This window comes from Acanthopagrus latus, chromosome 24 (assembly GCF_904848185.1).
Source record: "Acanthopagrus latus isolate v.2019 chromosome 24, fAcaLat1.1, whole genome shotgun sequence".
Lineage (NCBI taxonomy): Eukaryota > Metazoa > Chordata > Actinopteri > Spariformes > Sparidae > Acanthopagrus > Acanthopagrus latus.
In genome coordinates this window covers 13,941,322-13,964,465 of record NC_051062.1, presented here as the reverse complement: position 1 = coordinate 13,964,465, position 23,144 = coordinate 13,941,322, and the positions used below count along the sequence as shown (strand labels likewise).

Sequence of the window (23,144 nt, the reverse complement as noted above, 5' to 3'; positions counted from 1 at the left end):
TCCTGTCCCGGTTTGACCTTTAAACAGAGGAATTAAAGAAACACACTCTTATTTACTGTATTTACTGCAGTTAGTCGGATTAATTCACATAGTAAACGATGTAACTTCTCCACCTTTATGAGGCTTCTGTGCATTCTTATCAGCTGCAGTGTGGAAGTTGTGTCCGTATCTTCCGGCAGTTTGTGGCACGTTTTATTTGCGTCTTTATAGATTATTTACTGTGGTTTTATTGTTCTTTATAAGATGCCTTCACCATGTGTTTACCACTGGAAACTCCTGGAGGTTCACTGGTGGGAAACAGTGAGCGAAGCGAGAGGGACTGAACAGAACTTTACTGAATTTCTAACAGATTACAGTTTGGATTTCAAGTCAGTGTTCTTGTACATTTTCTTCCTGGGTGGTTGGTAATGATGATGATAATGGTCCGTCTGAACTAAACCTAATTGTTCCTCCAGCAAAATGAGATTATCCAACACACGTGGAGAACGTTCTCTGACGGCTGATTGCTCCTTTTGCCGGCTTGTGTCCGATACCTGCGAGCCGATGAGTCACTCTGAGAGGTTTTCATGACCTTTCTGTTAGTCATTGTTTGCAGGATTAAGCTGCAGAAGTTGACAGCTGCACGAAAAGGCTCCTTAATCCATAAAGAATAGCAGCGGGATTAAATAACTGGGCATGTTAATAACATCTAAAAAGATCTGGTATTAAAATAGACGTAAGGTTTTTGTTATCGGAGCCGGACTCTGCTGACAGGAACAAAGTTTCATCCAAATGTATTAGTCACTTTCTTTTTAATCTACATACAAAGCGTGCTTCATTAATTTCAAGACCTCCTTGTGTAAATGCTCTCTGAAAGAACGTCTTTGTTTAAACAGCACGAGGAAAAGTTCACCCAAAAGTGAGAGTCCAGTCATCCTCTCCTCCCTCCATGATGGTGGGAGGTCAGGTGGAGCTTCACAGTAAGAAGCAGAGCTGCAGCAGCTGGAGATCATTTCCTCTTTGCATTTTCTATTTTTATTTACGTTTCTTCATAATATAATTTGCGGTGCACTTTGTGACACATTCATCTATAAATTGAGCCATTTATTTATTCATTAGTTTCTGATTTTGTCAGTTTCAGTCCTCTGCTTGTCTGGGACTGAACAGAGATGCGCGTTGTGTGTTCGCCCTCCCACGACGACGACGACACATCGACTGTAGTCCTGCCAGCCGTCTCCCTGTCATGAAACCGTCTGGACCTCTGACCTGAACATCGCAGCCTGTACTTTAACCCGACAGCCTCTGGAAACCTCTGCTCCTATTTATACCGCACACTCTCTCTCGCAGCTGAACATTACCGCTCGTTAAAAACCGGCTCTTGTGGAGCGCAGCGAGCTTGTTAGCAATTTGTTTTTTGGTGTGGGGGGGGGGAAGAGTTATCAGGCAGTCAGCTGCACATGAATTTGGATGTACCTTTGATGTGTGTTACATGCAAAGCATCTTCATAGGATATTCAAATCATTGTGCAATATCTTTAAATAAAGCATGTCCTGTGTTGAAGGTATGGAAATGTCCTCTGTTTATTAATAGCTGGTTAAAGGCACATTATTCTCGTGAATACAGGCCTGATTTCATGTAAATCTGCTGTATGTTTCCTAGAAGTTGAAATCCTGATGATCAAAAAAAATACTTCCTCTTACACTCGTAGAACAAGAGGTGCGTGTCCAGACAACTCACTGAAGTTACGTGACATCAGACACATGACTTGTGTTTTTCACTTTACGACACTTAACGTAGTTATTTTAACTCAAATCATGATCTTTCCCCAAACCTAATATTAGACCAAAAGTCAGAATATGTGAGCCGGTTTATTTTGAAAATCTAGCCGCATGTTGTATTTTACGTATCATTGCAGACTTCATTGAAAATCTTGCCATTTTTAATCGACTGTTTCGCTCATAAAAACTCAAATCACATTCATAAATTGAAGTATATTCATCACAAACTGTGAACAGTGAGTTATTAGTAGTTAACAAGACTTAAAAGAAGAAAAATTTACCACTCAATCAGAGATTTTGTGGAAAAAAAGAGACTTGAAATGCTAAAAAAAGAGATTTGAGGTTGACCATGGTTTTAAGAAGTGTTGCTTACAGGTTGGAAGTTGAAGATATTTGGTTAAAAGTAACAAACTTGTTTTCATGAGTTAAGAATTGAGCTGAAGTCATTGAAAATTAAAGGCACATGTGTTTGAGGAAATATCTCACAACGTCACAGCTGTTAGGTGAGCTTCAGCAGAGATGCTTCACTATCGTCTCAGTTTTACTGTCTTTGGTTGAAGCAGGTGTTGCATTCTTCAGCTGGTGGACGTCTCAGGTCGGACTAACACTCCTCGTTTGTCCGCAGCCTCGTCTTGATCCTCGACATCGCTCGGTTTGACTCTACACGTCGAGGTTAAAGCGCTCCAGAAGACAAACGATTTGCCGGCAGCTCAGCGGCCCACGCAGCTTTCCTCCAGCTCTGTTTGAAGTGGGAGCATTTTTCTGCCGTCCTGTCAGCGGCAACGTGCAGCGAGATCACAAATCAGAAGTTTAAATAAATAAAGCTCCCTCCTCCTACGATCCTCAGCTGCTCCGGAGAGTCCATTTGTTTCGTTAGAGGAATCTGAAGATGAAGTCTTTGTCAGTGATGGGATATTTTGCAAATATGTACTTGTATATGTAGCTGGCTAACGCTAATGTCAGCCCATACACCACCTTCAAAGTTTGATATTGTAATTACCTCTCTAGCACAGTAGAATAAAGAGCGAGAAAGTTATTTTCACCTAATGAGTTTGATCTTTTCCTTACTAATCCACAAAATGTCTGAGCTGATCCAGCGGACTGTGAGCTATAGTTTCCCTGGTAAACACAGCAACCTATTTTCTGAATGAGGGACCCCAAGAGGAGCAGCAGCCGACTCAGAAAGAGGCCGGACGGGTCGGTGTGTTTACCGGGGAAACTACAGCCCAGAAACCACTTCATCAAAACTGCATTTAACTGCAATAACAACGCTACACTATGAGTTAGCAAAGTGTAGAGAATGCAACCAACACAAGCGACTGATCAGAGGAGGGGTAGGATGGATCTCAGAGATTTAGATCTGGATATTTTATTTGTCTTCTGGGTGATAACGTTAGCTAGTGGTAGCAACAGAGCTAATGCTAGCAGCCGGGAATGACCATAGGGATCAACAGTTTCTATCACTCTCCCTCTTCAAAATGTTGGACTTCATCATGTGGCTGCTATTTGTTTCCTGTTTCCAATGACAGCCACCTTAACCACATGCTTATTATTGTAACCATGATGACGAAGGTCCAAAAAACCTGAACAAAGTAGTAATTTATAACTCAAACCAGCGGCTCCGTGGACCTAACCACGTTGTTTTGTGCCTAAATCTGACCAAACTTTAACCATAGTGGTTTAAGATCAGAGATTGTAAGAAAATGCTTATATATGTGTGTCATTCAGTGTTTAATTTGGAGGAGTTTGTTGCACCAAAGTCAAATTCATGGAACAAATAACTGACCTCGGAGGTGCACTGTCAACAGTTTTACCAACGTGTCTTCTATAATGGTGGTCAGAGGATATTTACACAAAGTTAAATGTGACTCACCAAAGTCCACGGGGTCCAGTTAGTGCTAATCCCACTGAGAATCAACACCAAACACACAAAAATCTGCAACTCTGAAGTATAAATAAATCCAATATGTATATGAAATGATAGTAACTGATGGGAAAAATAGAACCATGTTGTTGACTATATTTTAATTTATTCTCCACAACACCAGCAGGAAGGAAAACAAAAGGCCTCGGCTCATTACGGCCCACATGAATCCTCGCTGAGCTTGTCCACAAGACATGATGAAGTACAAACACTGAGGTTTCAGTAACTACAGCAACACAAATATGCAGCTGAGTAAACTGTTATTTATCATTAAAAATACCCAGAAAGTACTGATGTTGGAATTGAACACAGAGATCATGCGCTCGGCTCATGAAACACATCTGTTTCCTGCTTTACAACATTTCTAGTGTTTGTTAAAGATGCGTTTAAACAGAATTGTCGACATGGTCGCAAAAACATCCACTGTGGTTGAGATGCTGCCTCGTGCTTGATGCCTGTCATAGCTCCAGTTTGGGTTTGAGGACTAAAATGGAAATGAGACCAGGACTTTTTCCACTTTTAACACGCAAGAATTTGAGTTTTTATCGCTTAATTTGTTACACAAAGCGAGAAATGTAACTGTGAGCGCTTATAAAACTAATAGTAAAACCTTGAGCAACTTCAGCTTGATCTTCCTCGAATTTTACTTCTGACTAATTGTGATTTGTGCTGGTAATAAAGCACATCAGCAGGGCCTGATGAAGATTAAAGACGTTTTGTAGTCCACAAAATATTTCAAGAGCTTCACAGCAAAACAGTGTTGCAGCGTGTGTGAGAAAACTGCTGCTTACTTTGACCTGAAGGCGATCGCAGCACTTGATGCACATCTGGAATTCATGATGCCATGTTTGAGATCCTGCAGATACCTTAAAAAGAGAAAAATCACAACTTGGAAACCTAAAGAGAAACCCATCACTTACCATATCATGTAAACACTGAACATCAAACGTCCAGAGGTTATCTCAGCGCTGTTTGCTTAAAGACAAGTGTTCACACACTGACGTCTGACAGATTAACTCTGCCTTCTGTTCTCCAGCCAAAAAAGCTAAGCTAATTTATGAGGAATATGATGGAGAGCTGCATATTTTCTCCTCCCACTTCATTCCTCGGATATCAGACGTCCCACGCACTTCACTGCTCATCAATATCACAGCTGGGAGTCGCTTTAGAGGTTCGTCTGCTGCGGTGGTGGAATGTAACTAAGTAAATCTACTCAACTACAAATCTAAGGTCGTCTCAAGGCGCTAAAACAAAGTTCGCTTTGTTTCACCGGTGGACAAAAATGTTTTGTTCACAAACACAGAATAAAAATGCCAGAAGAAGTTCTGCAATGACTCAAGTTAGCAATGATGTGAAATATGTAACATCCAGTTAGACTTTGAAAACTAGAATGACAGTCCGCAGAGCGTATACCTTCACCAGGGCCGACAGTCCCCTTTAACTCAATCAAGCCCAAACCAGAAACATATTTCAATCTGCTAGATCCAGATTTTTGTTTGTATAATCCTGCTGACCAACCAACCAACCAACAACTAGACATGTGTGAAAACATAACCTCGTTTGCAGAGGTAATAAAGCTTGCTGACAAACTTTTCACATTTTTTGACATATTATGACTTTTGTGCCATTTTAAAATGTTGTCAAATGGTCGCGGTTTGGTTAAGTTTAGGAACATCTTATTCTTTGGGAGAAAATAACTACGTTCAGTCTCGTAACTCAACTTACATAAGTCATGTCACGTTAGTTATTCATGTACAGTAAGATGACAGAGATCAACTCAGTCTTGCTTCTTGGTCATAAACGGGACGTGAACTCTGGTTTTCTGAGGGAAAGTCTGGTGCATCAACCGTCAGACTTCCAACTGGACCAGGCTGCTGAGTGTGGGAGTGAGAACGGGCTTCCAGGTGACACTTAAAAGTACATTATGTGTGCAGGATACTGGTTTCAGATGGGGATTTGTGTGAAAATCTGAGGCAGATACCTTGAAACCTCTTCACTCAATCAATCAATCTCCAAACCACGGATGGTGAGACAGGAAACACATTTTGATGGCTGAACTGAATCTCAGTTGAGTCCTTGAAAAAGACACTTAACTTCCAATTAGCTCGGTGCAGCAGCCGGCTGCGGTCGCTCACTGGGCAGCTCCCAGTAGCTGACAGCAGAAGGCTGTGGTCAAACTGGGCAGCTGCTAAACGATAATGTGAGCAGCTTCATGGAGCTAAATCACGGCATTGTTGAGAAAGAGCGAGCCTCCTCTGGATAAATAGGGGTTGAATAAAAACCTCATTGCCGACCTGGGAAGTGGAGATTTGTTTTCATGTATTTATTTGGAAGAGCCTTCAATCCATCATCCTGCTATGTGACTAACCGAGCATGCTGGGAAATGTTTTCGTCAGCGGCGATCCTTTCCAGACCCTGAAGTTTTGATGACTCATTCCCGGCCAACATAAAACCGTCTGGAAAATGAAACTGGTGTTTTTGGTAAGCGATGAAATGAAAGTGTTTCATGACTCCAGAGGGAAGAAAACAGAGCGAGGTGCTGTTCAGCCTTCAGGGCACGAAAAATCTTTTAATCCAATCCAAAAGCGACCAGAAATTCAATTTGAACCAACCTTTGCTCTTTTGTCTCTGTCAGAGTTGGACATAATTAAGTGAGACACAACAAACCGACATCAGTTTTTACAGTTTTGCTGCTGTCAGCGCACAATTAATGTTGGCGTGGTGACCAACCAGCAGGTACGAGGTCCATAAAAATGTTTTATTTGAGCTGGTGAACTTCGTGGTTTTCGGTTGTGGGAAATTGTGACTCATCCAACATGGAAATCTCCATTATTTTGGTAGTTTTGGTCGTCATTCCTTTTGGTTTTGATAATTTATGACTCACCAGGTTCACTGACTGGGGTTGGAAAACACAGATGGTCAAATGATTACACAGGTTTTAAACAAAGCTATGTTACGAATAAACATTAATTCTAACTACGTCAGTCACAATAATTGTGTTAGCGGCTTGTTAAACAGGTACGGACGTGACCTCGATTATTTTTAATGATCTCGATATCGACTCTTTGTGTTTATTTCCACACAATGTCACCGTTTAGCAAACCTGACACCAGAAGAACTAGCCGGGCTTTCTTACCATTATAGGACCGAAGAGCTGCAGCTAAAGGTGTGTTACCTTCAGGAGGAGGTTGTGTTCTCACCTGTGTGCATTTATGTGTTTGTTGGTTGGTTGATTGGTACGTTTTGTTTTATTTTTGTTGGTCTGTAGGTTGGTTTGATTTGTTGGTAGACTGGTTGGTTAACATAAACTAATGTTATCAAATGAAGTAAAGTGAAGTAAAAAGTACAATAGTTGTTGGTAGATTGGTTGAATAATTAGTTTTTCTTTGAGTGTAGACCCGATTAACCTTTGGTGCTGATCCAGATGATATTTTTTCTCTCTTTCACCAACATTTTTGTTAATTTCTAAGGGAACCTGCAACCTCACGATATTCGTTTTGTCCAGTATTAAAACTTTTTCCTTGTCCGATAATTGTAATGGAGTAAACGTAGATGGTAACAAAAAACGGAGAGTACACACTGAAGTTTGTGCTTCAGGACAGAACTTAAATATTCTGAGTTACTTTCCACCACAAACACACGAGATCCATTCGCACGCAAAGGTGCCGCCTCGGCCTCCGTGTCCCCACATTCTCAGGTGGTGACTTCAGAGCGAGTGTGTGTCTTTGTGTGTGTGTGTGTGTGTGTGTCCTGGGCTTGGGTTTTTGGGGGGCCGGCTCTTGGGTCGAACTCAACCAGCCCAGACTGTTATTACTGCACACACACACACACACACACAGTGACTCGGCTCGTCTGGCCTCTTCGCTCATCTGGGGTTGATTAACATCACCGCTTCTCCACACACACACACACACACACACACACACACACACACACACACACACACACACACACACATGAGCGGTGTGACGTCAGCTTCCCATGAACTTAATCACCCCTTCAGAATAAAATCGGAGGTTTGGGACGACATCTCTCTTCGCTTTCAAATAATCTGCTCGTTTTTTTTTCTTCTTTTTGCTAGTCGATACTTTTCCAGGACTTTCCAGGACCCTGATTTAACATGTAAAATCTGAGTTACTCCGAGGTCCCCAACATTCGTGAAAAAAAGAGCAAAATTGATGATATCATAATATTTGTGTTAACCTGGATGTTGGTTAATCACATTAATCAACACTAAGTTTCTTTCCTTGACAGACTTTGTCATATTTATTCTGGAGGAACAAGAGAAACGGCACATTTCTACAAGCATGACAAAAAGCTGAGAAATGATTGAAAACAGAGAGAGAGCCGGCCGACGTTCCCTCTGGACTCAGCTTAAATAAATTACTTGTTAAAATAGATATAATTTCACATTCCGGTAACGACCTTGAGGGACTGCCCGGTGGGAAACTGGACCCTGCCAAACCCCCGGTACTCTGGAAAAGACGGCGTTAATGTCGAGAAATTACTCCTCGCTCCTCTGGGAAATTCACAGTGTATTTTATCTCTTTGATTTTCTTTTTGTCTCATTCTTTCCTTGGCCGCCGCAGCGCTGTTGTTGTTGAGAATACCGTTAACTCAGCTCAGCGTTCAAATTGATTGTGTGAGTCACAAATGAAATTTCCCACCCTGGCGGCGCTCCGAGGCCCATCGTTCCTCGACGGTCTGAGCCTTAATGGACCCGGAGGAAGAGGGGAAAAAACCCGACGAGGTCCAAACCTTTGAACTCCTCTGTTTTATGTCCTCACCTGCTCGGTTTGCAGCTGATTTACTTAACGGGGATGTTGAGTCTCACACGCGGCCTCGTAAAGCCGAGAGTTGACCAACCACCACAGTTGTGAGTCAGCGCCCAGAGGTTCTGGTGAAAACAAACATCAGCACTTCAGCAGCTGCTCGGTGACAAATACGCCAGTATTTCCATTTTATCCAACGTTCTCAAGACAAATATACGTTTTACTACATTTGTGACTAAATTACGTTACTTTACTTTCAGTTCATGACACCTGAAATCCATTTTATCTACACATCTGTATATTTACTTTGAGGTACTTCTGCTGCTTTATTCTTCCACTTCACTACATTTGGAGGTAAATATTGTACTTTTTACTTCACTACATTCATTTGATACCTTAAGTTAATTCGCATTATGGTGCTTTTTTATCCGGACAACCCGCAGCTCCTCCATGTGCTTCTACTGTTTACAGGCGAGTCTTCCCCGGACCAACATGGCGGCGACGTTGACGTACCGGCTTCCCTGACGTCACATCGTTGCAGGTGAAAGTCACAAAGACAGACGAGGCGGTTAAACTCTCCACTGACGGCCAACCTGCGGACTCACCTGCGGACTCACCTGCGGACTCACCTGCGGACTGAGGCGGCGGAGCAGCGCCAGGTGCACGGCCGCGATCACTGCGTGTTGTCCGGCTGAGGCGTGTTCAGCAGCCCCCTGGTGGAGAGGAGAGGTGGTACAAGTTAATACAGCTGTCAGAGGAGTTACATTAGATCCAAGGAGAAGGCTTCAACAATACTGGATGAAGATCATATTATGACTTTAAATGTGCTAATTATGATCTCAAATGTAAAAAATAATGAGGTAAAGGTCAGAATTACGGAGTTATACATTGAAATTATGGGATAAAAAGTCAAAATTATTAGTTAAAATGTCAAAATTATGAGTTTAAAGTAAAAAATATGAGTTTAAATGTCAAAATTATAAGTTAAAACGTCTAAATTATGAGTTTAAAGTCAAAATCATGAGATAAAGTCAAAATTGTGAGTTAAAATGTCAAAGTTATGAGTGTAAAGCCAAAAATATTGGTTTAAATGTCAGAATTATTAATTAAAAGTCAAAATAATGAGTTTAAATGTCAGAATTCTTAGTTAAAAGTCAGTTATGAGTTAAAAAATTCTAAATGTTGATGCAGAAAGTCCTCTTTAGGCTTTCAGACAGATTAGTTTACATGTTTAGTAACTCTCGCTGTCAGACTGAACGCACAGCACCAGGCTGGAGGTTGTAAATCTCCCTCTCTGTTTCATGTGTGTTGGTTCATCTGCAGTTTTTACGAGCAGACTAACTCTCAGAACCACCAGAACGCCACATCGGGTTCATCCGCCGACACCTGAGCCACCGCAGACGCCTCTCTGTTTGCTTTGGCTGAACAAAGAGATGTGGGGAGGTTTCAGGAGAAACACCTCGAGCTAAACTGGAAACACATCAGGTCCAATCAGCGATTAACGAGGGCAGATCATCTGTAAATCAAGAAGGAAGTGAAGATGTCGACTGGTTAGACTGAACAAAACACTTTGTTGTTCATTAAATTAAAGGATTGAACAGCTGTTTGAAAAGTTTCTTGTCTTTGTTTTGTCTCTTGTTCTTTTTCTGCACACTCAGCTGTGTGTGTGTGTGTGTGTGTGTGTGTGTGTGTGTGTTTGGTTTAAAGTCAGTTCATTAACGAGCGTCACACTGTTTTAATTTGTAGTTTGTTTTTTTTTATTACCCTGATAAACACACAGACACATTATATCTGCCCTGCCACTCGGGCAGTGTGTGTGTGTGTGTGTGTGTCTGTCTGTGTGTGTGTGTGTGTGTGTGTGTGTGTGTGTGTGTGTGTGTGTGTGTGTGTACTGAATGAAGTAACACGAGCAGGTTGATGTTCCTACAATAAACATGATTACATGAAACTATCTGGGATCTAATTACTTGTAATTTGTGTATTTATTCTCTCGTCTCTCTTCGTGTGTGGACGCCAGTTTCTGACAGTTCGAAGAAGAATAAAGGTCAAATTAGCTTTATTGATAAACTATACGTCATAATAATTATATAAAAAGTCATAATTATGGGATACAAGTCATCTAATGATAAGGAAAGTCATTATTTTTTACACAGAAAGTCATAATTATGAGATAAAAAGCTGAATTCTTCCTCTTTGTTTCCTCCTCTTCAGCTTCCTTCCCTGTTCTGAGTTATCGATCATGAGTGTATTGATTGTTGAACACTTCTGCTGTCTGTAGTGAAGTTCTGGTCCAACAGCACCACCTGTAGGTCAGCGGTGCTGCTGGACCCAGACAGGCTGTCACACACTGGCTGTTCTCTGGCTGTCAGTGTTTGAGAAGCTGAAGAATTAAAGAGATTAAAGTCTGAATTTATAACAGAGAGTTTCATGTTTCACGTTCATGAGTAAAGCTGGAAGATAAAAGTAAAAATGGAGGAAAAACTGCAAAAATATGGAGACTAAGTACCTCAGACTGGTCCTGAAGTAAAGTACTTGAGCAGATATATTTAGTCACATTGCACCACTTATTCAGTTTAATAAATATGTGTTAAATGTTTTGAATGTGTGATCTTCTGATGGGAGCAGTGACTCTTCTTCACCACTAGATGGAGCTGTTTAAATGATGAAGACCTTCCAGTCAAACCACTCAGGTGAACAAACAGCAACACACACTGTGTTAAAAAGTGTCAACTTTATTATTATGCACTGTTTTAGTTAGTAAAAACTACTCAACAAGTAGAAAAGTAGAAGTAGAAAACAACAACATTCATTATTGCAGCTAATTATTCACTTTTTTATTTCCTCTCACATTCTGTTGTAACTTCTTTTCTGTCTATTTACTGAAAAACTACAAAAAACAAACAAACAAAGAAAAAGAATCTGCCAGGCTGGAAAATCACCTGCAGCCGAGAGCTCAGGTGTGGGGTTTTTTTTCCCAGCAGCCTCTCTGATTTGTTGGTTTTAAACAACGAGTCCAGACATTTCTCTGTGGATCGGGAGGAAGTGGTTCTGGATTTAAAGGTTATTCTGCAAAGAATAAAGTGTGACGATATTCAAAAAGCTGCTCGAGGTTTGTTTTAGTGCTGCAGATTCTCCTGATTAACGTTAAACAGGCTGACTCTTGTTTTTTTTTAATCAAATGTCACTGAAATAAAAAAATGCTTTTGTCTTTCTGATATTTGGCGGCATCGATGTGCAAATTTGCTTCGTTCAGATTAAAACAGTCTCCTCAGATCTACAGACTCTTGAGTCCTCCACAGTTTCTCTGGTCGGTCTTTTATTCCTCGTCTTTGGCCTTCAGAGGCTCTTTGCTCTGGAGCGCCGTGTCAGAGCCCACAGACTCGTCGTCGTCGTCGTCGTCGATGTCGTCGTCCGTCTCGTTGGTGACGTACGAGCCTTTCTGCCGGGACAAACACCACAGCAGCACCGTTATCACACAGATCAGCAGCAGCAGCACGCCGCCGACCATTCCTACAGAGAAGACCGGAGAAACAGTTTCAAAACCTAATTTCTCAAACACATAATCAATAAATTTTAGATCAGAGAGCTCAAGTTCAGATTCATGAGTCAAACAGTACAACAGTTGAAGTTTAAGGATCGTTCCTCTGTTTCTGTGTGTTTTAGCCAAATATTGAATTTCTACGCCTCATTTAACTTCTGCTGCTCGGAACTGTCTGGATTCTGGACCAGAGCCAGAACATCTGGAGGAATAAACACCTGGAGTCTCATCAGATTCTGATGTGATCCGGAGCCGCTCACCGAAGGGAGGAGAGCCAAGAGAGTCACTTTTTCAACTTCTGGGATTTAAAAAAAGCTGATTTATCTTCACTCCTGTTAATCGACCCGACTGCAGCAGTGATCCGAGTTGTTCTGGTTGAAGCTCTCAGCAGAAATCAGTGCATTTTATTTTGAAAAATTGGGATGTTGCAGCCAAACAAACACTACTTTTCCAGAATTTGACCTCAAAACAAACAAGATTTGCTACAAAACTGATGTTCGGGCCTGAAGCTGCTCCCTTTAAATCAAGTTATCAGTCTGATTTTACTTGTTTGTCTCTGTTAGCAGGTCAAAAGCTGCGTTCTCACCTCCAATCAAGGCTGCGAAATCTCCATCGTCTGTGACTGGACCTGGAACAAAACAAGATGTCTGTCAGCCTGCTTCATAAAACACAGCCACATCTTTGACTGAAGATATAAAGTACAAAACTCTTCATGCACTTTATTAATAATGGAACATAGAGTGTGTAACAGGAAGTTCTTCTAGTGTTTCCCCTCCTGAGCCGCCACACAGCTCGGCACTCGGCAGCTGATTGGTATTTTTTTGTCTTGGCTCAGAATCCAACCACGCGTGGTATTCAAACACCCCGCGTCTATTTTAAAATGTGCAGAGACGACGGCTGCTGTCACACTTCAGCCCTGAACAGGCACCGACTCTGTTGTCGCACGTGTTGGTTCTGTGATTTCTGAGGGTTGAATTCAAACTTTTACTTTGGTTTCCTTCTGAACGGCAAACAGCAAATGTGATTCAGCGATAAATAAAACTCAGATCAGCAGCTCGGCCCTCGTTGGCCCCGCGGTGGAGACGAGCTCTTATCTCCACGGCGACAGACCCTGGAGGCGTCACACTCGCTCCTTCCCATGATCCTCTCTGGCATCAGGCTGATAAGACACTCCCTGCTCAACACCAGCTACGCAGACGCTTTACTGCAGTTATGTATCAGAATATCAAACATTTATTAACACTTTTGAACAGAAACATGATTAAATGTCTTAAATATTAAAGCTGCCATGTTACAAGCTGACAGAATATAAAGTAGTCCAGCTTCTCTGTATGGAAGACTGAAGCTGCCAAGATCATAAATACATAAAGGGCTCAAAAAATTAATTACTATGAAAATGCTGAATGGATATTTATGTTCTAATTTTCTTGCTTTTTCATTTATTCCCGTGTGTATTAATTCCCTTATTTACTGTTTGATTCAGGAAATTGACCAGTTTGAAATGTATTTATTTCTGTATTTTGGTCTCTTTGCAACTTGCAAATGAAATATAAATAAATTAAACTAAAAATGATACACAAAACTGTAAAAGAACAAGAAAGGAAATATTGACATTTCTGTTTTATTCTGCTTCACTCTTGTGTATTTCTCCCTCTATTTATTAACTATCCATTTAAATATTCCACATCTATATATCATCTTCATATTTCCATGATCACGCTCGCGTACGTACCCTTCGTCATGGCCTCAGTTGCACTAGAAGGAGTTCCAGGAGCAGGAGTTTCAGAAAACTCCATGATGACGTCAACCTGAGCAGAAAAAAATGAATAAACCGAATTATTAATGTCAGAATGTTTATCAAATATTCCTAAAAATGAAATAAATCACTATCTGTCATTGTTTCCTTTAAGAAATATTGTAATATTTGAGGTAAATGGAGCAAAAACAAACATAATCATCATTACAATGGAAAATAAAGATGACAAAATCAAATATACATGAATAAATATATAAAGAGAGATAATAAACTAATCATAATGCCATTAAATGCACCTATAATGACATTTAGGTAAATGAAGGCATTAATCAATTTATGAATTTTTGTTTTAACTTGCTTCTCTAACGTTGATAATCAAACAATAGTGTTATAAATATTAACTTGTGAAATCAATCGGTGGCTTTAAGTGATGTAAAGTTGTAAGATTTGAAGTAAAAGGACCAAAAACATATAAAAAACTATATGTAGTCATCTGTTCATAAGGAGGACTTAAGGTGCCAAAATAAAAGACAAAGACAGGAAATAATCAAATTTGCATTATAATAAATTAAAATACCATTAAATGCATCAAATGTGATGTAAAAATAAATGTTTTCTCATTTTTTAAACACATTTCTTCATTCATACATGTATTTCTGTGTTCTTTGCCCTTTTGACATTCATAATGATACATAGAAAGATAAATAGAATTCAAAAGAAATGAGAAAGTAAAGGGGATTAATATAAAGTTAAAATAAAGATAAATACAGAAGAAATGACATATTGACTTATTTATTTTTCTTTCTGTCTCTCTTTTTCATTTTGGCAGTTGTGGTCTTCCATATTTCATCCTTTAAACACCAACATGAAGAAGCAGCTCCAAGATTAAGTTGGTTCAGTTTGTCTGTGAAGCATCAGAGTGACGATTTTTCTTGCAAAACGTTAAGAAAATGATTAAAGGACGCCAGTTCTTCCACATGTCTGCACTTTTCAAAACTATCTCAGAGCTGCAGAGTCGTTTTAATCTCTCCTGCTCAAACCTCCATATCACAAACTCAACGTTCTGCAGCAGATTATCAAGCAAACTGAAGCTCGCACATGTATAAAATACAGACGATCGACTGATTACAGATTAAACTGTCAGAATATCAAACAACAGTTACAAAATGAGACGAAGCAAAAACTCACCAGCTCTGAGAACCTGCAGGCACCAACTCACCATCCACTGAGAACAAGACGAAGAAACACAACAGAGCATATGCTGGACGACACACACACACACACACACACACACACACACACACTCACAGATGGGTGTGGTGTCAGTCCCCAGGGTCGAGATCTGTTCCCCACCGGCCAATCACGAGGACGACTCCACCTCTCTGATGCTAAACAGCCTGCAGATGTCTGAAAGTGTGACAACGCCTCTTACATCATCTGCTAACACACACACACACACACACACACACACACACACACACACACACACTCTCACAGGATTGTGTGTGTGTTCATGCTGTTTAATGATTATAACCGCAGATCTACAGGAGTTGTTTTACTGTGCTCGTGGTGTCCTACGTTTCCCAGAATGCCTCAGAACAACCAGAGAAGTGTCAGAAAATGGTTTTAATGTTGCTGTTTTTCCTCCTTCGAGCTCCGACGATGGAAGAGAAACACTTCTGAGGCCAAAATGAAGCTCAGGAAGTCCTTTAAACAGCGATAATGATCCCAAAACATCTTTTTATCTTCATGACAGACACTGGGAAATGAGCACAAGCATTGTTTTGGGCTCTTGAAACTGTTCTCGCTTTCATTTTTACTGTAAAACTCATCCTGCAGATGAGCTGTAACGTCCTCTGTTAGCTGGAAAACACATCAGGTCCACTTCATTCAGTCTCACATGGTCCAAGTTCAAGAAAGTTCAAGAACATTCAGGTTCCTCGCCAGAAAAAATGCAAGTTTGTGACCTAAAAATCTCCCCGTCTGAGAGTAACACGAGCAGAAACTCATTAAAGTTCTTTATTTACTGCTCAGATTGATTTTGTGCTGATAAAACGGTCAGAAACAAGAGCTGAGGTGGAAAAAACAACATAAATTTTGCATCAAGTGGTTTGCATGATAGAATCAGGAGGATCTGAGCTTTTCTAACGGCGTGTGGTGCGTTCAGGCTCACCTGTCCCTCAGGACTGATACAGGTGACTCTAATCGTCGTGTTAATGAGGTCAGCAGGGAGGAGGAATAATTAACCTCACCGGCTCACATCCACAGCTCTGACACTTAACGCAAAACAAAAGAAGCATTTTTAAATCATTTAACTTCTTCTACTTCTGTCTAAATGTTCAGTCTGCAGATCTGTTATCTCTGGTGTCAGTTAGCAGTAAACAACAGGTGCTTCACGGTCCAGGAACTTCACAAACAAAGAAGAAATAAATCAGTTCAATTGATTAACATCTGCAAAATCAAGATAATCGATGCTGTGAAACCGTGTTGGCTGTTTCCTTTTTTTCTGGTCGCACAATAAAAAAACCCAGACTCAAGAGTTCACACATTGATAATTTAATTTGTTTCGTATCATCGACATCCAAACGAACCAGTGCTCCACATTTCACAATACACGTCATCCAACAAACCTCAGAGCTCCAACTGACTCAAACCTATCGTGTGTTTTCTTCGTTACACATAATGAAATAACGATTTTATTCTAGCAGCTTGAATCTGATCAGCCACTAAATCCTAATACGATTATTTTTAGGAGCCAGCTAGAGAAGACAGCAGATAACTGAAGATTACTTCTATCCAACGAGCTCACTGGGAAGTTTCTAAACAAGAAACCGGCTAAACAACTCGTCAGCCACTTTAATTAACGAGCCCAGTGTTACGACGTCATTATATGTTTTAATCAGCTGGCGACAAAAACAACAACAAACGTGAAAACTATGTTATCGTAAGCTAGGTTTATGCTAAGCTAAGTGGCTGCTAGCTTGGAACATTTTACCAGCCAATCAAATGTTTGTTTAAGCGACGACCAACTTTCGAGTGACGTTCAACATTTGATTGATCGTTAAATTTTGTTTCCAGCTCCTCAACTGTTGCCTCCAGAGTGGCTTCTAGTTCATGTTAAACTCACGAGTCATTTTTAAACTTTTTTCCAGCCGATCAAATGTTTGTTTAAACGACGACCAACTTACAAGTCACTTTCAGAATTTGATCGTCAACTAGATTTTTAATAAAAATGTTGTCTGAAAAGTTGGTCAACTCCTAAATTGTCACATCAAAGTGTTTTCTAGATTAGCTGAAGCTCAACAAGCCATCGAGATTTTTACTAGACAAAATGTTTAATAAATGATTATCAACTACACGTCATTTCCATTTTCACACAGTCGACTAAATTTTCACGACCAAAGTAGCTTCTTGATTCTAGATTAAGTAAAACTCAAGCGTTTTGAAACTTTTCTGAGCCAATAAAATATTTTGTAAATGAGGACAGAGAAACTTTGAGGCACTTTCAATATTTTTCAACCAAGGTGCCTCTAAAATAACACGTGGCTACTGAAATATTAACAACAGTTTCAAAAAAGTACAACTTTAGTGGCTGTTAATTCATTCTTAGATAAATGATTGCCTACTTTTATTTTTACTTGGCAGCCAAACTCAATATCTAGTAAACTGTTTTATGTTTTTTGATTTCCAGGATTGTGTTTTTTTTTTGAGTCAACTGGTCGACATTGAAATCTCTGAAGTTTTGAAAACTTCAGCCGAGCTAATGTCTGTTTTTTATTAAACGATGGTCAACTTACGAGACACGTTCAATATTTGATGGTCAACAAGATTTATCAAACACAGGTGACTCGAAGAAGTTGGTAGGAAGCCAGAAGTCAAATAAAAGCCACTTTGTTTTTCTAGATTATTAATCTGAAGTATTATTATTATGATCCTGTTTCGATCTCTGGGGTGTTTTCTTGCGAATGTCTGAGCGAAACTGTATCATGTCACGAGATGGCAGCAGCTACGTTTAACGTGAGAGTGAAGGTCACTGAATCTTTCTGCGAAGAGAAAACAAGACGTGTTTTATTAAAATATAACAGAAAATACTGATCAAACAGAGGAGTTTAGATTCAGATCTGATTGGTGCTAACGTAACTACTGGACTGAACTGTTGGAGTGGCTGCAGCTGTTGTATTTTCCCACAATGCACTGCTCGGAAGGTGCCAACAGGTTGTGCGTTGCTAGGCTTCTTCTTCTTCTTCTTCTCCTTTATAATTTACTGTAGCTCCCCCCGTCTCGCCTCCTCCTTACTCGTCCTCGTGCTCGAAGAACTCGTGGCAACAGACGGTAACCACGGAGATGAATGTCATGAACTCCTGGAAGTCACACTCGGCGTCGCCGTCGGTGTCCAGGCTCTCCATCAGGTTGTCAAGAGTGGCCTGGTCTTTCACATGCTGCAGGAGGAGGACGGAGAGTTCAGGCCGGGACACGACGCAACACCACGAAGTCGACAACATAAAGATTTGAATCAAACTGTCACCTGTGAGTCAAACAGTCATCACATCCAATATTCAACAGCTGCTGATGAAATAAAAACATTTTCAAATCCGCTCTGACGCAGCAAGAAATCTGCGCAGTAACTGAAGTTTTGTGTTTCTTGTCTCTTGGTTTGTGTTTTGCGTCTCACCGTCATCAGGTCCGGCAGCTCGTCGTGCAGCAGATCCTTCAGCTCGCTCTTCTTCAGCTTGTGTTTGTCTCCTTCTCGCTCTGAATACTTCTGGAACACGGCGATGATGGTCGCCATCGAGGTCTCCAGGTCTGTCATTGTCATCTGCGACTCGTCACCTTTTCATTAAAGAAACAACAGATGAGGAAAAATATTCCACTTGCACTGAAAGCCAGACACAGAAGGACAAAGTGTAAATCACTGTTAAATATTATTTTAAGTAATCCAGTATTTTAAGTTCACTTTTGTTGTAATCATAATCAGAAAAACATTTATACAAAAAATCAGTCTAAAATAATGAAATACACATTTAAAGTAAAACAGAGTTTTGATCCAGTCGTCCAATTCAAAATATTATATTATATTAAATTATTATATGTGTAATATCTATGATAATAATAATACAATTAATTAATTGAACACTTTCCTCACTGTAACAAAGTGCTTTTCAAAATAAAACCCGGAGAGGCTGATAAATAAGAACACGAACTCAAACAGAAAATACTTTTTTTAAAATTTTGTCTTTATCGTTGATATTTTAAAGTCTTTTTTACAAACTGTTCAATCAATCAAACTTCCAACATTTTTAAAAGCTTTAATCAAGAAAAAAATCAAGGAAAGATTTAAAAGAAGCTAAAAATAATATTCATTTTATATCTTAGTTAATATTTTTAACATTCTTGATTGTTTGCTGCTCATTAAATGAATGTTTTACCAGCATGACAGTGCAAAAAAAATACTTTTTTAGATAAAATATACGATTAAAAATACTTGATCTGCCTTTAAACTTGAAAATGGATTTTAAATTTGGATGTCAAACAATCTCAGATCTGAAGTTTGGATTCTCCTCGTTTGTCCAAATACATTTTTATCTATTTAAATTTTTTGTTTGTGTCTCTCTCTCTGGTAACACTTTATAATAACCGACATTCAGAAAATGGTAAATTGTGCACAAAAAACAATTGTGTAATAAAAAGGAACGTCATTGTTTGTCAGCAGTTAAATAACTATTAACTAATGTTTAACAGTGAACTGACCCTTTGTTGGATGATGGATTAGATGATTAGACATAATAATTAAAAAAATATATTGAATATGAGTCAGTGTTAAAGAAAACAGGCTGATACATCATATCTGTGTCACTGTACACTTTCTAACATTTTCCTTATTCTTGGCATTAAAAAGCTTCCATACTTTGCAGTCGTTGCTTGTCCTGTGCAGAATCGATCAGCTCTCACAGACAATAATCAATACGAGTTCTTACATCTTTCTGTCCATATTTAACAGTGAAGTGGAGTCGTGAACTCACCTCAGCGTCGGTTCAGGCAGCAGTCGTCCGGAGCGAGTGCAGGCTGAGGATGGACAGCAGGCTTTATACTGCGGCAGGCTGGTGGGTGGTGGTGGAGGAGGAGGGTGCAGCGCTGAGGTCATCCAGCCTGTCACTCAAACTGCTGACCAATCCCGTGCGTCCACCTCCCCTCACTCCACTGATGGGACTGTCTGACTCCGAGTGTCGAGGGCAGAAACAAGACGAGCTCATTTAGTATCAACTCTGAAACATTTGGACATTTTGAAGTTACTGACTGAGATTCATCTCGGATGTAAATATAGAAAACACAACCCAGTTAGCGCACGTCGCTGTACGCACAACAACGCAACTGTTGTGATGCACCAGCGACAGTTGAGCCTGACAGTCATCGTATACGCTCGTAGTTCGATTCCGTTCAGGAAAACTTTGTGTTTCAGATGAAAATAACAACAATTTCGACTTCCTCCTTTGCTGCTGTAATAACAGCTGCGGCCAGTAGAGGTCGCCACCGAACAAGAGACGTAAATCCAACAGGTTTAAGTAAGAAATCTACTTAGTTAGGTTGAAGAAAACATCATGGTTTGACTTTAAGAAAGGATTTGGCTTTTTTAAGTTCAGTAACGAATGAACAGGACGTAACTTCACTGTGCTGATGAGCCAAAAAAAATCGTTGATTTTAGTATCAAACTGGACTCAAGAAAAGTCAGAAGTCTAGAAAATGTATCCTGAAGCTTCTATGAGTTAAATCGTGTTTTTACTGAGGAAATATTCAGGCACCTTGATAAAAATGACCTATTTTTGTGATCTCCCTGCCTGAGAGCAACAGGAGCCAAAAGTCATTATAGATCTTTATTTCCTGATTTCCACAAACTTTGTGTGATGAAATAGTGAAAAAACAAGTGGTGGAAGCTTTCTAACTGTCGACCTCGTTGTACTGCTTCACCTGACTTCCTCCTTTGCTCCACAGTTATCTCACACAGAGGACTGGTCATTCATGTAACCTGACATGTTTGGAACAACACAGCCTCATTTACAAAACCTCGCCAGACGCTTGTGCACTAATGAGGCTGAAGCTCGTCTGTAAAACAACGAGCTCAAACGCCTCCGTCTGCATCTGTGGATCGTATACATCGATCTGCGTCCTCTCTGTCATCGGGAATCTGCTTCTTCCCTGTTTTGCACTCGGGCATCTGCTGGGTGACAAAGGCCCGTTTCAGAGGAAGCGTCTGGCCGTGCATGTTAATGAAGACGCTCTTTTCACTGGTGAAGTTGGCCAGACGTTTTCCCCTCCGCTGCCGAGAGAGAGAGAGAGCAAACCCTACAGCTGCTCCGGCCAAATAGGCAGGAGTTGAGATGTGCCGGTGCCAGATCTCTAATCCAAAACACTGTCAACAAACTCTTACTGAAGGAAAAATACACAAACAGTTCAGATTATCAGTTAGGATTCACAGAATATCTGAAGCTGTCCTGTATGAGTCCCCACAAAGGATTATTACTGGTTTTATCTGAACGTTTAGTGGTGATGTTTCAGTACAAGGTGTCTGTCTCTGTAATCGAGAAAGACAAAGACACGTGGAGCAGAAGTCCGACATCGAGGCGGACGATGAAAGACGTTTTCCAGCATCTTCAGCGTGTTTCTCCACACAGAGTTTCAGTGTTTGAAGCGAACAATGGAGGCGTCTGTGCTCGTCCGCGTGAGGAGTGAATGTATCGCCAGACAAAGACACAGTTTATCGAGTAATAATCGGCTCTGTTCTCCGGCTGGAAACACACAGAGCCGAGGGAGGTCGGAGGTCACGGAGGGCGGAGACGGAGTCATCCGGGGAATTCAGCACACTGCGGACATCATGAAGAAACTGTAGATAAGATACACCTGCTCATGTTAACATCAGTCTGTTAGTGAAGTCATCAGCAGCTGAAGACGTTCTGAGTCAAAAAAGTGTCCAAGACGAGTGTTTTAATGCACTTTTAGTCAGTTCTGTCATGTAAGAGTGTGTCTGACCCACTTTCACTGCATCAAAATCACACCGAACACAAGAAAAACAAACATTTGTGACGTTTACATGTTGAGAAATTTGTGAAAACTGCTTTTAAACTTGCAACTTGTGAACTTTACAATCTTGTTTTCCCCATTTTTTACTGGAAGTCACAACCGACAGATTACACTTCAACATTTCACAATCGAGCCTTCTTTCTTTCTTTCTTTCTTTCTTTCTTTCTTTCTTTCTCCTCTGTTGTGTCTCTCTTTGCATTTCGTCTCCCGGGCGACGGCGTCCTCAGTCGTCCTCGGAGCCAGCGCCTCCCGCCGGGCTGTGAAAGGTCCAGCCGGGCCGCTGAGTCGCTCATGGCAGCCGGCGTTCACACATGCTGAGGTTACTGATGTTTGGACTCTTTCTTTGAGCTTCTCGGTTATTTTTAGAGCGTGATGTGTTTGATTTCTCTGATTTTCTGTGACCTCTGACCTTTCGCCTCCTCGTTACTCAACCCTTGTCTTTGGCAGTTTCTGCTGACCTCTATTCAAATATCACTGTGGGGGGAAAAACCCAGAAAAAACATGAACTCATTCTCTCGTTGGACTTGTAATTCTCATTGTTCGGCATTAGAGGGCAGCGTCTGTCAGCCACACAGCAACCTCAACCCAGATCTGTGATCGTGTCATTAAACTGAAACCAGAGCACATTTCTCACCTCTTAAAATCTGAATTTCTCCAATAAATAAGTTTAATTAGATTCTAATCGATTAGTCACGCCAACAGTTTGATTATAACCTTTGCAGGAGAAGTAACACGAGGGTTTGTTGTCGCTCTCTGAGGCGTCACACGACAGATGTTTGAGTTTGACTGTGTGTCTTCATGCGTCTCTCATAGACTTCAATAAGGCCGAAACCACAGTCTGAAGTAGTGACGCCTCCTTGTTTTGTAGAGGTGATGCGGATTTCTCTGGTTTGAACATTTGGGACAGTGTTTTTTGTGTAATGTAACAGCAAAAAACAGCAAATCTGTGCACTTTAATCAAGAAACATACACATTAGATTGGGATATTTGCAGCAGAAGATGAATAAGACTTTGTAAATTTGTCGTTAAAAACCCAAATGTTGCTGAGGACGAGGTGTTTGTTGCAGAGTCGAAGCATTGCAGGAGTTTCTTTGTTGGTTAAAAAACTGGTGGAACGGACGAGGCGGCTCACAGAAATCCCTTCCTGGCGTTGGTTGGAGTCCCGCTGGCGTCCTCCCCGGCTGGTGTTTCCCTCCGCTGGATTACCTCCGTGTCTGTCTGCCTGGCTGCCGATCACAGCGTAATCTGGACAGATCCTCAATCTGTCGGTCCAACCCGAATCCCATCTGGCTCATTTGGTTGTTCACACCGCAGCGGCAGAGCA

The 23,144-nt window shown here is 40.7% G+C and overlaps 2 protein-coding genes and 1 long non-coding RNA gene across 4 annotated transcripts; 1 reads left to right on the top strand and 2 right to left on the bottom strand.

Annotated features, from left to right (window-relative positions):
• Window positions 1-7,928: 7,928 nt before the first annotated feature.
• Window positions 7,929-10,009, top strand: LOC119015330. 2 transcript variants are annotated; one of them, XR_005073303.1, is made up of 4 exons: window positions 7,929-8,616; window positions 8,714-8,807; window positions 8,925-9,182; window positions 9,777-10,009. It is a non-coding gene; the product is annotated as an uncharacterized LOC119015330 (long non-coding RNA). The 2 variants fall into 2 exon arrangements; XR_005073302.1 differs by having other exon boundaries at window positions 8,588-8,807.
• Window positions 10,010-11,164: 1,155 nt separating this feature from the next.
• LOC119015286 (small cell adhesion glycoprotein homolog) lies at window positions 11,165-15,083 on the bottom strand. The gene is made up of 4 exons (XM_037091140.1): window positions 14,936-15,083; window positions 13,724-13,799; window positions 12,578-12,619; window positions 11,165-11,963 (listed from the first exon to the last, which is right to left on the bottom strand). The coding sequence occupies exons 2-4, from the start codon at window positions 13,785-13,787 to the stop codon at window positions 11,770-11,772; spliced, it is 300 nt and encodes a 99-aa protein (XP_036947035.1). The 5' UTR covers window positions 13,788-13,799; window positions 14,936-15,083; the 3' UTR covers window positions 11,165-11,769.
• A 1,204-nt stretch (window positions 15,084-16,287) lies between these two features.
• s100b (S100 calcium binding protein, beta (neural)) lies at window positions 16,288-19,877 on the bottom strand. Its single transcript, XM_037091141.1, has 3 exons — window positions 19,768-19,877; window positions 18,420-18,577; window positions 16,288-18,186 (listed from the first exon to the last, which is right to left on the bottom strand). The coding sequence occupies exons 2-3, from the start codon at window positions 18,561-18,563 to the stop codon at window positions 18,040-18,042; spliced, it is 291 nt and encodes a 96-aa protein (XP_036947036.1). The 5' UTR covers window positions 18,564-18,577; window positions 19,768-19,877; the 3' UTR covers window positions 16,288-18,039.
• Between the last annotated feature and the right edge of the window lie 3,267 nt (window positions 19,878-23,144).